The sequence below is a fragment of the Phocoena phocoena genome, chromosome 17 (assembly GCF_963924675.1).
Source record: "Phocoena phocoena chromosome 17, mPhoPho1.1, whole genome shotgun sequence".
NCBI lineage: Eukaryota > Metazoa > Chordata > Mammalia > Artiodactyla > Phocoenidae > Phocoena > Phocoena phocoena.
Window position 1 is genome coordinate 50728999 of NC_089235.1, and position 15603 is coordinate 50744601.

At 32.7% G+C, this 15603-nt stretch overlaps 1 protein-coding gene across 3 annotated transcripts in view; it reads left to right on the forward strand.

Annotated features, from left to right (window-relative positions):
• Nucleotides 1-15603, forward strand: part of OXR1 (oxidation resistance 1) — a 237138-nt gene that overhangs the window by 156364 nt on the left and 65171 nt on the right. For all 3 annotated transcript variants that reach the window (XM_065895767.1, XM_065895769.1, XM_065895766.1), the window contains exons 2-5: nt 15-97; nt 4969-5076; nt 6714-6827; nt 13836-13988. In XM_065895767.1, the coding sequence (XP_065751839.1) occupies nt 15-97; nt 4969-5076; nt 6714-6827; nt 13836-13988 (458 nt within the window). The remainder of the gene's footprint in view (nt 1-14; nt 98-4968; nt 5077-6713; nt 6828-13835; nt 13989-15603) is intronic.

Below are 15603 nucleotides of genomic sequence, written 5' to 3' on the forward strand. Positions count from 1 at the left end.
CATTTTTTTTTCAGACACTGGCCAAAAGAAGACCCTAGACAAGAAAGATGGGAGAAGAATGTCTTTTCAGAAACCCAAAGGGACTACTGAATATACTGTAAGTTATTTGTTTTGAAAAAGCTGATATCTCTTTGTGATAGTCTTATTTGAGACATTCTTTGTTTATGCTGTAAATAAGACAAAGGTTCCTAATTGCCTTATTTTAAAAATCTGTACACCACTTTCGATAACTGCTTTACTAATAATAATGATACTTCAGTTCTTAACTGTATTTTAGGATTTTTTTTCCTTAAAGGAAAATTTTATTAAGTGTGATATAAAGATAATTATTCTAGCAAATTTAACAAAATGATAATTTACTTGGAGTTAAAGTTCCTGTGGTACAATAATTTTTTATTAGGTTAGACTTTTAGGGAAATATTTACTTTTTTAGAAATGTGATCTTCATTATATTCCCAGCAGTGCTAACGATAATGAAAATGGCAGATAGAATACGGAAAAAACAAGTTGCTATTAATTTTCCAGAATAACCTCTCACATTAGATTATTTACACTGATTTATGGCTAAGTTTCTGTGTTCTTGAAATGACCCTCAAATTTCCTTGCAGTCAGCTTTTCATATTTCTGGTTACTATGGAAAACTGAAGTGAGAAATGTACTTTAGTCTGTGATATGCTGCTTCTTTGATTGAATGTAAATGTTGTTAGATAATTTTAACATGTTAAAAATCTGTTATTTTAACTGAGCTTAATTTTGTGTTGTGTTTTTCTAATATGTTATTGTAACTGTATTAAGAAGAAAATAGCAAGTTGAAACAATTTATACATTTGTGTCATCATGAAGTCTTCCAATCTTGGTTTGAGTCTTGATTATTTTTCATAAATTCTAAAAATTGAACAAATTATCAAAACCTTGAGTTATACTTTATTTTCATATACTGTATAATTGACAGTTTGAGATTTTAAGTATTTTAAGAAGGTTTGAAACCAGATAATTTAAGGTAGAATTATATTTACTACTATCAAAAGAATCTCCTCTTAAGCATATTATAAACTCGAGTGTGCTTGTACCTTCTCTGCATGATTGAGAAATTGAGAATATAAATTCAGACAGTAAAATATTGAGTAATGTAGTTTGATGTATTCATTAGTGTTTATTAAGACATAAGACTGTAGGCATAAGGCATAAGATGTTATCTACATACGTAATCCTGTGGTTTTGAAGAATTACAAAAGTTTAGTTGGTTTTGAATTCAGGAGTTTCCCAATTTTGTTCTTGTAATTCAATAAAACTTGTGTTATCGGTAGCAAATTTAAATTTAAATTAAGAACCATTATTTTGGGCAAAGGTTAATTGAAACTTGGCCATTTGTATCCTTGGGTTCTGCATCAATGGATTCAACCAACCATGGATAGAAATATTTGGGGGAAAAAATTCCAGAAAGTTCCAAAAAGCAAAACTTGAATTTCCCTTACTGGCCACTATTTACATACATTGTATTAGGTATTATAAATAATCTAGAGATGATTTAATGTATATGGAGGATGTGTGTAGGTTATATGCAAATAACTATGCCATTTTATATAAGGGACTTAAGCACCCATGGATTTTGATATCTGTGGGGATCCTGGAACAAATCCCCTGGGATACTGAGGAATTACTATATATTTTTTCTTATGTTATAAATGACCTTTGGGAAATAATCAGTTACTGATAAGAAAAGTTATAAAACATCCTCTAGGAGATCTTTGTTTTCATTTTTTATCCCTTTGTTTTTTCCCGATGCCATATCCTAAAGATAGAAACACATGTGTTTCTAAAACTAAGATATTACTGTCTTCTATTCTTATTATAATTTGTAAAATCTTCATATAATATCTTTATATAAGGTACATAACATGATTTTTGTATTTGGGAAAAATATATTTTTCTATATTTCTTTTGAAATCTTTCAATATCACAGTGTACTCTCAACATTTACTTATTCTAAAATATTTATGGTTTAGCTTAAATGTATTTTCGGACCACCTAAATATAGTATAAATTAGTCATTGTACCTTAGGTAGCTTTAAAGTTAGAATCATACATTAAAAAAAACATACATATATATTACGTATGTGTTTATATATGCACATACACGCACAGTTTTTAACTATAAAATTACTTTCAGTAGGATCAAGTAGACCTTGAAAATGTTATACATAACCATTTCTTCCTAGTTAATTTAATATCCCTGTACCATTCTACCGAAAGCCTTGTCTAAGGTCACTAATGATTTTCTAATTATCAAACCTGGTGGCTTTTTCTTTGTTGTTGCATACCACTCACTGCTCCTTCTTTCTTGTTTTACTTTCCTTCTCAATGTTCTTTAATGTATCTTTCAGTGAGGATCTGTGAATGGATAATCAGGCAGTGTCTGAAAAGTCTTCAGTGCACCCTCATTCCTGGTAGTTGAGCTGCCTATAGATTATTAGGTAAACAGTTATTTTCTGTCAGCACCTTTTTTTTTTTTTTTTCCCCCCAGATGCGCAGGCTAAGCGGCCATGGCTCACGGGCCCAGCCGCTCCGTGGCATGTGGGATCTTCGCGGACCATGTCCCCTGCATCGGCAGGTGGACTCTCAACCACTGAGCCACCAGGGAAGCCCTCTGTCAGCACTTTGAATGTAGTTATCTATTATCTTATGCCCTTCTGTTGCCTTTTTATTTTTGTTCATTTCTAGGCAGTCTTCTTTTTTTAGATTGTTTTTTTAAGTTTACTTCTTGTCCTTACAGTTCTATAGTGCCACTGTGATAAGTCTAGATTCAGACAAATTTTTATCTTACTTATTGTGTTTCTTCACTCTAAGGAATCATGCCATTCATAAATTCTGGAAAATTATCAGCCATTATTTCTTTGATTATATACTCTCCTTTCTCAATTTATTCTAGAAACTAATTGTACTACATTTTGCTATCATTATGCTTCATTGCCCTGTTCTTGCTAACATTTTGACTGTATCTTACACCTCTTTCACTGCTTGTTCTGCTCTTGTTGATTCCAAATGTGAGTGGTTCCTTGTATCTTTTCACTTTCCCATTTACATTCTGCAACTTAGAGAACTTAAGAACTTTACTATATGAAGTAAGACCCAAACTTTTTTCTATTTCTGCCTTTCTAGATGCTTACATTTCCTACCACCACTTCATATTTAACAAATTATAGCAAACCTTTCACCAATTTTTTCTTCATTCTTGCCTAATGCTTTATTTTCTTGTTTCTATTTTCCTTCAATCTGTTGTTCATCCAGGTTGGAATTTTTGGATTTAGCATCAGTTGATCATTAATGTTTGCACCTCTGACGTAATACAACTACTGCTCTATTACAACTTCATTCAATCAATTCCTGTTTTCTCTTGAGTCTTATCTGAAAATCTTATACCTTTATCTCTTTCTTTACATTTGTATGACCTTAAGGATGATCCTGCTGCTGTAGTATTACATTGGTTTTTCTGCATCCATTCTCTTGTGTCATTAATCATAGACCTGTAGCCATTAATCTAAGATGCCACTCGGCCATGTAACTTCCTTGCTTCATATTGGTGTTTTTATTACTTTCATTACCACAACTGATAGGATCATTGTGAAGATGAAATGTGTGTTAATTAATAAGAACTTTGTAAGCTTCCAGATGTTTCTGCAAAGTAAAATTGGTTTATAGAGAGCTTTTACATACATTATCTCAATAAGGTAGGTGACATACCATCTCATTTCATAGATGAGAAAGTTTGCATGGAAGAAGAGAGCAGGACTAGATTATTAGTCTGTGTCTTTGGCATCAATTTGGTTTTACAAAACCATTAAAGAAAAAATATATGTTGTTTGTTTGTTTTTTTTTACCCCCACATACATATCTACTTTTCCTGATTTTCGAAGTCTTTTACAGTCTAATTCAAAATGCCTGATTCAATCTCATCCTTTTTTTGAGATTTGGCTCTACTTACCTTCCTAGAATCCTAAATTCATGAGTATACCCTGGATGGTTTAGGAGGAAGAGATAGTATCCCACAAATGTGTTTTGTTCTTTTCTGTCTCCTAATATGTCAGTTCTGTTCTCTTCATTTTGAATGTTCTTCCCTACTCTCTACTTCTCAAATTCCTACCCGTTCTTCAAGATAGCTTTAAATCTTTTCCATAAAGTCTTTCTTGGACAATTTGGAGCAAATATGTTGCTCTGTCTGCTCAGAGCTTCTGTTGCATTTGTTGTTTCACTCAAATTGCTCTTTATCTTTTATATAACCTTTTTTGTCTTTCTTATTTTCTAACTAGATTGTAAATCCCTTATGCACTAAAACCACTTCATTGGACTTCATCATTCTCTACAGAGATGCTTTATGTATAGAGAACTCTAAAGGAATACATTGATCAAATGACTTTCTTTCAGGATAATTGACAATTAAATCCCATGATTTAAGATTTCTATAAATATGATCATTAAAATATACTAATTCAAAAACATATTCCTCAGCTTTGGTTCAAATATATTTTCTAATTTATCTATTTAAATGGAAGATTATGTAAAGATCATTAGAAACAGCACTTTAAGTTTAATACAGGCATACTTTGCTGAAGTAAAATTAGCTTCTAGAAGTTACATATGTTTTACAAACTATTTATATTGTTTTAAAGTCTTTGTAAAATAAAAATCACTTGTTTGTGTTTTGAAAGTTATATCTTGTATTTTGAAATTGCTTGAAGTAGAGACCTACATGTAATTGTGATGTATTATGATAAAGCATATACTCTGTATCATAATAGGTTGAGATCAGTTGCTAACAAACACAAAATTTGTCAAGTTATCCTATCTCTAAAGATGGAAATACCAGTTATTAGTCAAATGTAAAATTGGTCCATAGACATATTAATGATCATTAAACCTCATCGTTTAGTTTTTCTGTTTTAACAAATTATTTTTTTTTCTCTTAAACAGGTTGAATCAAGGGATTCTTTGAATAGTATAGCCCTGAAATTTGATACAACGCCCAACGAACTTGTTCAGTTAAATAAGTTATTCTCCCGAGCAGTTGTTACTGGACAGGTATCTTTTTTTTAATGCATTGATGGTTAGAAACATCAGTTTTAAGACAAAAAGTATCCATTGCAATACAGTTAATTTAAGAAGAGTAATTTTATGCACACTTTGAACAAATCACATTGGTTCTAGAAGAGAAAATTAAATGTCACTTATATCCATGTGAATTTTTCTTAATACATATTGAAAATAACTGTTGTCTTTTCAAATATAGTTTTAAAGAGCTTTAAAAAATATTCAAAGCAGTACATGTACCTGATAAAAAATTCAAACTTTTTTAAAGGTAGTTTATCTCAGACTTACAGTTTCCTTTTCCAGAAGCAACCACAGTTACCAATATGTATCCCCTTCCAAAAATATTCTAGCCTTTCTTTCTTCTTTAAAAATATAAATAACTTTGATTCTGGAAGAATGTTCTGTTGAAGCATAACTCAATCTCAGACTTTTTCATGTATGTAAAGTATTGCACTCTATTAATATATAGGCATGCCTTGGAAATATTGTGGATTTGGTTCCAGACCACTGCAGTACAGCAGATATCACAATAAAGCGAGTCATAGAATTATTTGGTTTCCTAGTGTGTATAAAAGTTATATTTATACTACACTGTAGTCTGCTAAGTGTGCAATAGCATTATGTCTAAAAAAAGTACATACCTTGGGTTTCCCTGGTGGCGCAGTGGTTGAGAGTCCGCCTGCTGATACAGGGGACAGGGGTTCGTGCCCCGGTCCAGGAAGATCCCACATGCCACGGAGCGGCTGGGCCCGTGAGCCATGGCTGCTGAGCCTGTGCGTCCAGAGCCTGTGGTCCGCAATGGAAGAGGCCACAACAGTGAGAGGCCCACATACCGCAAAAAAAAAAAAAAAAAAAAGTACATACCTTAATTTAAAAGTACTTTATTGCTAAAAAATGGTAACCATCATCTGAGCTTTCAGAGAGTCATAATCTTTTTGCAGCAGTCACTGATCACAGATCACCATAACAAATATAATAATAATGAAAAGTTTGAAATATTGGAAGAATCACCAAAATGTAACCCAGAGACAGGAAGTGAGCAAATGCAGTCGAAAAATGGCGCTGATAGACTTGCTTGATACAGGGTTGCCACAGTCTTTCAGTTTGTAAAAAACGCAATATCTGCGAAGTCCAATAAGATGACACAGTAGAATGACATGTGCCTGTATTATGGTTTAACCAAGCACAGTAGGCTTTAGACTTTCTACTTTTTTGCTATGTAAACATTGCTCTAGGAAACATTCTTGTTTGTTTCTCTTTTTCTTTATATGCATGTATGTCTATAAATTCAAGTCCTAGAAGTAAAATGGCTCAGTTAAAGGATATGTGCATTTTAAGTTTTGCTGGCTGTTGACAAATTGTCCTTTAAGGGGAACACCCATAATTTTTAAGAATTACTGTTTCCCTTCACTGTTGCCCACGGTTTGTGTTATCAAACTTACTAAATTAAATATCTTTTTAAAAATTTTGTTACAGTTATTTCGGTAATAAACATTCTTTTAATCTGAAGGTTTTAATTTTTAAAATTTATTTCTGAAGGTCATTGTTAATGGTGCTCGCTTAGAGAATACCATCTGATTATTAATATTTTAGTTTGACTAAATCTTTATGTGAATATTTTCTTCCAGGTTTTATATGTTCCTGATCCTGAATATGTCTCCAGTGTTGAGAGCTCCCCGTCTCTAAGCCCCATAAGTCCTTTGTCACCAACATCATCCGAGGCTGAACTTGATAAGACCACTGTAAGTTTCCCTTCTTTTCAAAGCTATCAAGAAATGTCACTGTATTTGTATATATCACCATTTTTTTAATCCTACTTTGCCTATGGCTTGAACGAAATTTTACCTTTTTAGTTTGTTAATTAAATTTGTAAATCCCGGTTTTTAAAGTGAAACATTCTTATTAAATCAGACAGCTTAAATTGATTACTGTTGGTGGTAGTAGTAATCCAAAGATATTCATCAGCCCTTTTATGAATATCATATAATAATTTAACTAAGAAAGGAATTTTACTTAATAAACATGAGTATATCATGATAGGAAGTCCACGTCCAATTTGATTTTTTTTTTTTTTTTTTGTGGTATGCGGGCCTCTCACTGTTGTGGCCTCTCCCGTTGTAGAGCACAGGCGCCGGACGCGCAGGCTCAGCGGCCATGGCTCATGGGCCCAGCCACTCTGCGGCATGTGGGATCTTCCTGGACCGGGGCACGAACCCGTGTCCCCTGCATCGGCAGGCGGACTCTCAACCACTGTGCCACGAGGGAAGCCCCCAGTTTGATTTTTATTTGAGTTTCTGTGAATGTTTATATAATACTTAAAACTCTTGAGTTCATTATTGGCACACTTTAAAAAAATAATTTATGGGGACTTCCCTGGCAATCCAGTGGTTAAGACTACGCACTTCCACTGCAGGGGGCATGGGTTCGATCCCTGGTCGGGGAGCTAAGATCCCACATGCTGCACAGCACTGCTAAAGAAAAAAAAAATTATTATCTTAGTTGTTCTTCAGAATATTAATTCGGAGTAACTAATAGTATATTAATTTATCTAGCATTTTAAAGGAATAGATGTTCTATATGTTACATTTTACAAATGAATTCCGAGGAAAAAAACTTTAATAATTTTGATTAAAATTCCTCTGACAGGAATTATGTTTTTTATGCCTTTCCTGTGTAAATTAATACTAATCATAATTTCCCATTTTCATAATGACCCAGTGATTATGTTTACATGTAAAAGGTTATTTCTCCATTAACTGGCTAGACTCCTGTGAGAGATTCTTCTGTGTTGCTGTGCTGATTTTAGGAGACATCCTTTTCTCTGCCCCAATTTGCACTCAAAGTTTAGGATACCAAATGGCATACTGGTAACAAAACATAAATTATTAATGTTAATTTGCCTATAAATTATTAGGAATTATTAGTTTCTAAGCTGTAGTATTAGACTAGTTCCACTTCTCTCATGGAGTAAGGACATGATATTATTAATAAGTATTTGTCTCCTTGCCTAGGGACTTTTTTCTGTGTGTTTGTGGTGAGAGAGAGAGGGAGGGAGGGAGAAAGGGGGTCTTTTTCAAATGTTTTATTTGCTGGCTATCTTGTAAAAATGACAACTAATTTAGAATACAGCTACATGAAAGGAATATATTACATTTATTCTCATCACTGACGAAAATGGAAGTCAGTTTCTAATGATACTGGACCAAAGGGTTACTGGACCTTTTTGAACATGGCCATGCCATTGTCCCATGGGACTTAACAGATACATTCATAAGGGGCAATGACAAAGGAGGGCAGTGTAGCCTTCAGTTAATTTAGCTTGTGTTCCATACCCTAAAGCAAAATTGTGAAAAGCTAGACTACTTACCTGAATTAGGATTCCAACGCGGATAGTCTGAGTCCAGAGCCCATGTTTTTTTACTAGCACTTTATAGCTGGAAATTGATAGCTCAGACACTACTATCGATCAGTAAATAATTGGACCCAACCCAAAAAGATAAGTAATATTCAATCATTGTGAGTGTAGTAAAACCTGTCACTTTTGCACTGTCATTTTGTAAAATTTTTTTAATCTAACATTCTTTTGTAAATATAAAAACCTCTTGTTTATCTCCTTTGATTTCTCCTCTCTGCATCTTAAATTTATTTATTATGCTAATGCCATTTTAGGCTAGAACTACTAGTGTGATAAATTTAGGATGGAATTCAGAGGAAAAAAATTTTAAATAAATAATATGGAAAAGTGAAATGGTTTTAAATAGTTTTTAATTTCTGCTTATGTTACTATACTCCACTGAAAGATGGGCTAGCAGATAGTTGTATTCTCTTTAATATAAAACACTCTTTAGTATACTCTAATAAATCTAAAGGATAATAAGAAAAGTAGAGTACTTATAATGTAAGAAAATATAATTTTGAAAAAAATACTACTAAGAGATTCTATGGAAGGCCTAGAAGGTCTTACAGGAGAAAATATATAAAGCATTAATAGAGTTTAGGCACATTAAAAGCTTCTTTTTAAGCATAGGCAATTATTCTGCTACAGTTACTATTAACATTTAAAAAGTACTTACTATGCATTTATTAATGAGGAAACTAAGGCATAGAGAGAATGAGTAATTTACACAAGGTCACATACTTAATGAGTGGTAGAGCTGAGATTTAAACCCTGACAGTCTACATCCAGGTTTTGTGTTATATTCTTGACCACTTTTTGAACTAATTGATGAAAGGGTAAGGATTAGCAGTACAGATTCTCTGTGACTGAGACATACAATCTAAAATTAAAATATATGTGTCCCAAATTGTAGAAACTAGAAAGTTTGTAGTAAAGAGCTATGTGGAAGTAATGTAGCAAATTTTTGCTTACCAAAGCAAAAATAAAAGTAAAGCAGATAATCGGAAGTATTGCTTACAATGATTAAAAGGTGAACAAAAGCATTGCTTTTTTTTTCTCAATATTTAAGATTCTCTGGACTTTTAAGTATGTTGTTCTTCTGTTTATGTAACTTAAAAAATTATTATTTGCCTGTATTAATTTCCTAGGATTGCTGTAACAAAGGATTACAGAATGGGTGGTTTAAATCAGAAACTTACCTCACAGTTCTGGAGGCTAGATGTCTGGAATCAAGATGTTGGCAAGCACCTTGTGGGGGAGGATCCTTCCTTACCTCTTCTAGCATTGGGTGTTGGCCCACAATCCTTGTCATTCCTTGTCTTGTTGGACAGATTACTCCAGTTTCTATCTTTGTAGTCACATGGCTGTCTTCTCCTTGTGTGTTTGTGTCTTCACATAGTGGTCTCCTCTTCAGATAAGGAAACCAATTAAATTGGATTAAGGGTCCACTCTACTCCTCCTGTGTGACTTCAGCTTAACTCACTTCATCTGTGAAAAGCTGATTTCCAAATAAGGTCGCATTCTGAGGTAGGGGGTTCGGACTTCAGCATATCTTCTTGGGTGACACAGTGAAGTGTCATAATGTTGCCTTTTATAAAATTTCAAGAGAACCACATTGTTTAGTCAGGGAACTTTAGAAGGTTTTCTAGCTCTAGTCAAATAAGATTTTTTTAAAAAGACATTCAGTGACTATTCTCTTTACATATAGATGAGAAAATATATAAAAGAGTGATGTTAGTTTCTTACAGGGTTTTGGGGATCTTGAGAATATTTGTGAAATCTAATAAAATAAACCTCCCTCTATTTTAATTATACTAATCACATAATTCATTGACATCCTGAACTTATATACCTGAAAACAGACATTAAAGTAATAGCACACATGCAAGAAGTTAAAAAAATTTTAGTTAGAAATATCAATATAGTTTGAAGAGATTAAATATAGCATATGCTTCAAAAATTGTTCTCACATATGCCATCCTTAAACTAGTCACAAGCATTCCTCTCCCCTCTTTCCCTTCTTCCTTACTTCCACCTCCTTCCCCTCTCTCTCTGTGTATAATATTATATATTTAAACTTAAAATAAATTTAAAATCACTAAAATATATAATATATAAAATATATTTTATCTGATATATAATATATAAATTATGATTTTAAATTTCATGCTTTTAAACATAAATTTTCATATGTAAGTATATATACTTTATTATATAGTAAACAAGCTTATATATCACATATTATATTAAAATAAAGTTAAACAACTATAAATGCTGTATGTATAAATAACACATGAATTATATGTTACCTATATATTGTATAATATAATTTAGCTTTGGTGCTTTTAAACTTAAATACCAGCAGTTTATTAGGGAATTATAATTTTTTAATATGTACTTTTCAAATGATGGTTCTATAATTATACCTTAGTCTTACATTCTTAGAACAAAATTTTATATTTGAAATATGTGAAAACATAAAACTTCATAGTACGACTTTGTATTTATATAGATTTTTAGGAAAGCATTTCTTTATATAGAAGAAATCTCTGTATTTGTCATATCACAAATAAATAGTTAAATTACTGGGTAAGAGTTTTCTTCTAGCTTCTGAAAGCAAGCATTGTTCTCATAATTAGAATTTAAAAATTGATCCTTCTTTGCTTTTTAACCTGGTTGCTAAAAAGCTCAGTGCCAGATCCAAAACTCCAAGTGCAACACTTAAAATTGCATTTTATTTTTTCTTCACTCTGATATTTTTATTTTTTATTTGTATTGTATTTTATTCTGTATGTTTGTTTTAAGAGCCTCAAATTCTTAAGAAGTGGAGTTTAAATAAATTCTAAGAGTGATAGTTAAACATAACAATTTATAGGAAGTAAATGGTACCCATCATATTTATTGGATTGAGTGAAGAAACATAATATTCACTGCTTTAAAAATAAACATTTTATTTTAGACTATATATTATATATGTTGTATGAAATAAACATAAATGTTGGTATTTCTGTGCCTGTATGGTTTTTCCTTCTCAAATTTTGTATGCCTTACCTACATGTTACCAGAGAACATTTCTATGTATTTTCAATCACTAAAGAACAAAAACTCCATAAAGCCAAGGCAACATGGGAAAAGGAGAGTTTGGAGTTGCTAATTAGCTTATGGTAATGATTTATAATAATACTCTACAAATGATATAATATTTAATCATATTGTACAAAAAAGATGACCATAAGTAAACCTTTTTGGGTCACTTGTCATAGCATTGCTTTCCTTTTGCACATTTGAACAATTGAGGTGACAATTGAGGCTTGATAAATAAATGTTTATAATCCTATATTTTTAAGGACCTTTCCATCCCTAGTGGCTAAAACAAAATTGCACAAAGAAGCTTCAGAAAGCGCTCAAATAAGCTTATTCAAATCACCTTATTAAGAAACAGAATCTGTAAATTCACAGAGATATGGAGATACTGATACTTTGGATCATGTACATGTATGTAAGTTAAAATGAGGTCTGATTATGATTTCTCTAAACAACTTTGATCTCTTTTAAAGAAATACTCTTTTGTGCTATACTTTGAGCATTTGTTAAGCTAATCTCATGTATTCTTTTTAATAGGATTACTTTGACAAGTTGGGATTGCTATTGATACTGAGTTGTAGAATTTGAGACTTTGAGGGAACCTCAGAGATCATGTTCTATGAGGTGTATGTTTAAGGAAAATATTTGACAATGTACCCTGATACAGTTTCTGTGAATAATATGGTTATTTAGTAGATACTGTTGTCACCTGATTTGGGAGTAACTGAACAGTCAGACAAAACTTGTGTATTGCTTTGTGCCAGTTTGCAGGGGGCCCTGTGATGGCTCTGTATTGGCTTTTTTTTTTTCCCCTCTGCACACAATCTTGTAGAAGAATGTTTGAAATGGAAAGCATATAGTAGTGCAGTTAAGCTCACTAGTTCATGTGTTGGCAACATGGGTTTTCATCTCAGCTTCATCTTACTCATTGGGCAAGTTACTGAATTTGGACAAGCATACGTTTCCTTAAAAATTAAGGTAATAGTATATACCTTATGAGTGATTTGAAAATGAAATGGTCTTTATAATATACTTAAATATAAAGGTATTCATAAATATCAATTAATATTATTAATGTCCCTTATTTAATTATCTGTGCTAAATGAATTTATATATGGTATAAAACTCTTAGATACAGTAACTACCAGAGACAGCAGGATGAATGTAAAGTTATTAGTTTGTATCACAAAATGAAAAGATTGATAATAATGCTATAACAGTATCATGCAGCTGTTAAAATATAATTCCATTTTAGGTTTTTTAAAAATATAATTATATCAAATGTAGCTGTTTTGCAGTGTTCTGAACTGGTCTACCTTCAAAAAATGTCTGTTGAGTATCTCCCCAAGTGCTTGGGATTCAGCCCTATATTTTAGGAAGGGTATATGAAATTTAGAAAGGAAGTCTACAAATTCTGTCCTATATAGGACAGAATTGAAGGAATTAGATCCATTTATTAGAGTAGAAAAAGTTATGTTAAAATTTGATAGTTCTTTTCAAGTATCTCAAAGTCTGTGAGACTGAAGAGGAAGCAGTCTTGTTTATTATTTCAAAAGGGCAAATAATAACTATTAGGTATTAATTACAAAGTGGCAGATTTTAGTTCAAAGCTCTGAAGAACCTTGCTACTATGAAAACTATTATATAAGGCATTGTGCATTTACTTATAAGGTATGAAATGCCTCTGTGGAGGTATTTAAAACAAAGATTAAAAGGCGTCTGTCTAACCTTCCTACATTTGTACAGAATATTGAACTTTGGGAAAACTATGAGTTCTGTGAACTTGGATAGAAAAAATTTTAAGTGAAATCTAACATTTTTAAAGATTAAGAATATAAGCAGCAAACTATAGAAAAGCACCAGGGATACCTGTGACTTTGTCCCCAATAGAACTCACATATTTTCAGTTCTTTTTTTATGGTACGCGGGCCTCTCACTGTTGTGGCCCCTCCCGCTGCAGAGCACAGGCTCCAGACGCGCAGGCTCAGCGGCCGTGGCTCACGGGCCTAGCCACTCCGCGGCCTGTGGGATCCTCGCGGACTGGGGCACGAACCTGTGTCCCCTGCATCGGCAGGCGGACTCTCAACCGTTGCGCCACCAGGGAAGCCGTCTTTCCCATATTTTTTTACATAAAAACGTTTTGAGCTGTTCTACAGAATGTGATGAGAAAGAAGAACACTTACTGGGGAGAGCTATGCATTTGCATTTAACAATGTGCTTAGTTTTATTTAGTCCTCTGAAGTGTCTTTATCTTTTTTTTTTTTTAAAGAATCCTGATGTAGTCCACCCGAAAGAAGAAACTCTCTCATCTGCTTTTACTGGTATTCGACCTGCACGAGTTGTATCTTCAACTTCTGAGGAGGAAGAAGCATTTACTGAGAAATTTCTTAAAATTAATTGCAGATATATTACCAGTGGCAAGGTAATGGATAAAACTTTAGAAAAAACTTTTAATCATTTTTTATTTATTACTAAAATATGACAGTTTTGCATTTACATTTTTAGTCATCAGCATCAGCACGTGATGATCAATTTAAAATCATCTTGTGAAATAGGCAGTCCTATTCCTTCTTCACAGGAAAAAAAACTTTCAGAAAAGGTTAACAAGTCCAGGGTTTCTCTATCCCGGCTAGAATTCAAACCCAGTTTGAATCTGTGTTTTATCTACCATACGTTGCTGCTTTTCTAAAGCAGAGAACTTCTAGTCTGCAAAGGGAATTATAGTAAAGTACAGTAGTAGTCAAAATAAACTCCAGGTGTTGCAAAGAAAGTAATTATAGTATGATACCCACTTGAGAAGTCACACGTGAGAACCATTTCTTTATAGTCCTAATTCATAAATTATGGGTATTTGAAATAGGTGTTTAGTGCTATAAATTTCCCCCTATGTACTGTTTTAACTGAATCCACAGTCTTAATATGTTGTATTTTCATTTTCTTTCAGTTCCTAATACTTTCTCTTTATTTCTTTTTTGGCCCATGGAATATTTAGAAGTTTCTTAGTTTCCAAATATTTGGTATTTTTCAAGATATCTTTCTGTTACTGATTTCTGTTGTTTTTCCATGTGGTTAGAGAGCATACTACTATTTGTAGGCTTAACGTTTAATGGTGCAGAATGTATTACATCTTGATATGTGTTACATGTGCACTTTGAAAGAATGTGTATTCTGCTGTTGTTGGGAGAAATAGTTTATAAATGTCAATTAAATCAAGTTGAGTGTTACTATTGATCTTCTGTCTTTTTGTTCTATCAATTATTGACAGAAGGATGTTGAAATACCTCTATAATTGTGGGTTTGTCTATTTCCCCTTCTAGTTCTATCAGTTTTTTTGTGTGTATTTTGAAACTCTGTGGTTAGGTATAAAAATGTTTTGAATTCTAATATTGTCTTGATGAATGGACTTGTTTAATTATGAAAGACTATTCTTGGTAAAACTCTTTGCTATGAAATCTGCTTTGATGGACACAAATGTAGTCACTTAGCTTCTGTTCAGTTAGTGTTAACTTGATTTATCTCTTCCATTTTTCTACTTTGAGACTGTGTCTTACACTTAAAGTGGGTTTCCATAGTTTACATCAGAACTCACTCTTTGTGTCATACATTCTATGGGTTTTGAGAAATGTATGATGACATGTATCCACCATTACAGTATCATGCAAAATAGTTTCATTGTCTCCCAAATCCTCTGTGCTCTGTCTGTTCATCCATCCCTTCCTCTGGACCCCTGGAAACTACTGATCTTTTTTCTGTCTCCATAGTTTTGCCTTTTACAGAGTGTCATGCAGTTAGAATCATAAAGTATGATTGAATGATTACAGAGTGGTTTCTTTCACTTAGCAGTATGCATTTAAGAGCCTTCCATATCTTTCATGGCTTGACAGCTCATTTGTTTTTATCGCTGTGGATATACAGTACAACAGTTTATCCATTCACCTACTGAAGGGCATCTTGGTTGCTTCCAAGTTTGGACACTTATGAAGATAGATGCTATAAACATTAATATGCAGGTTTTGTATACGTTTTTATTTCCTTTG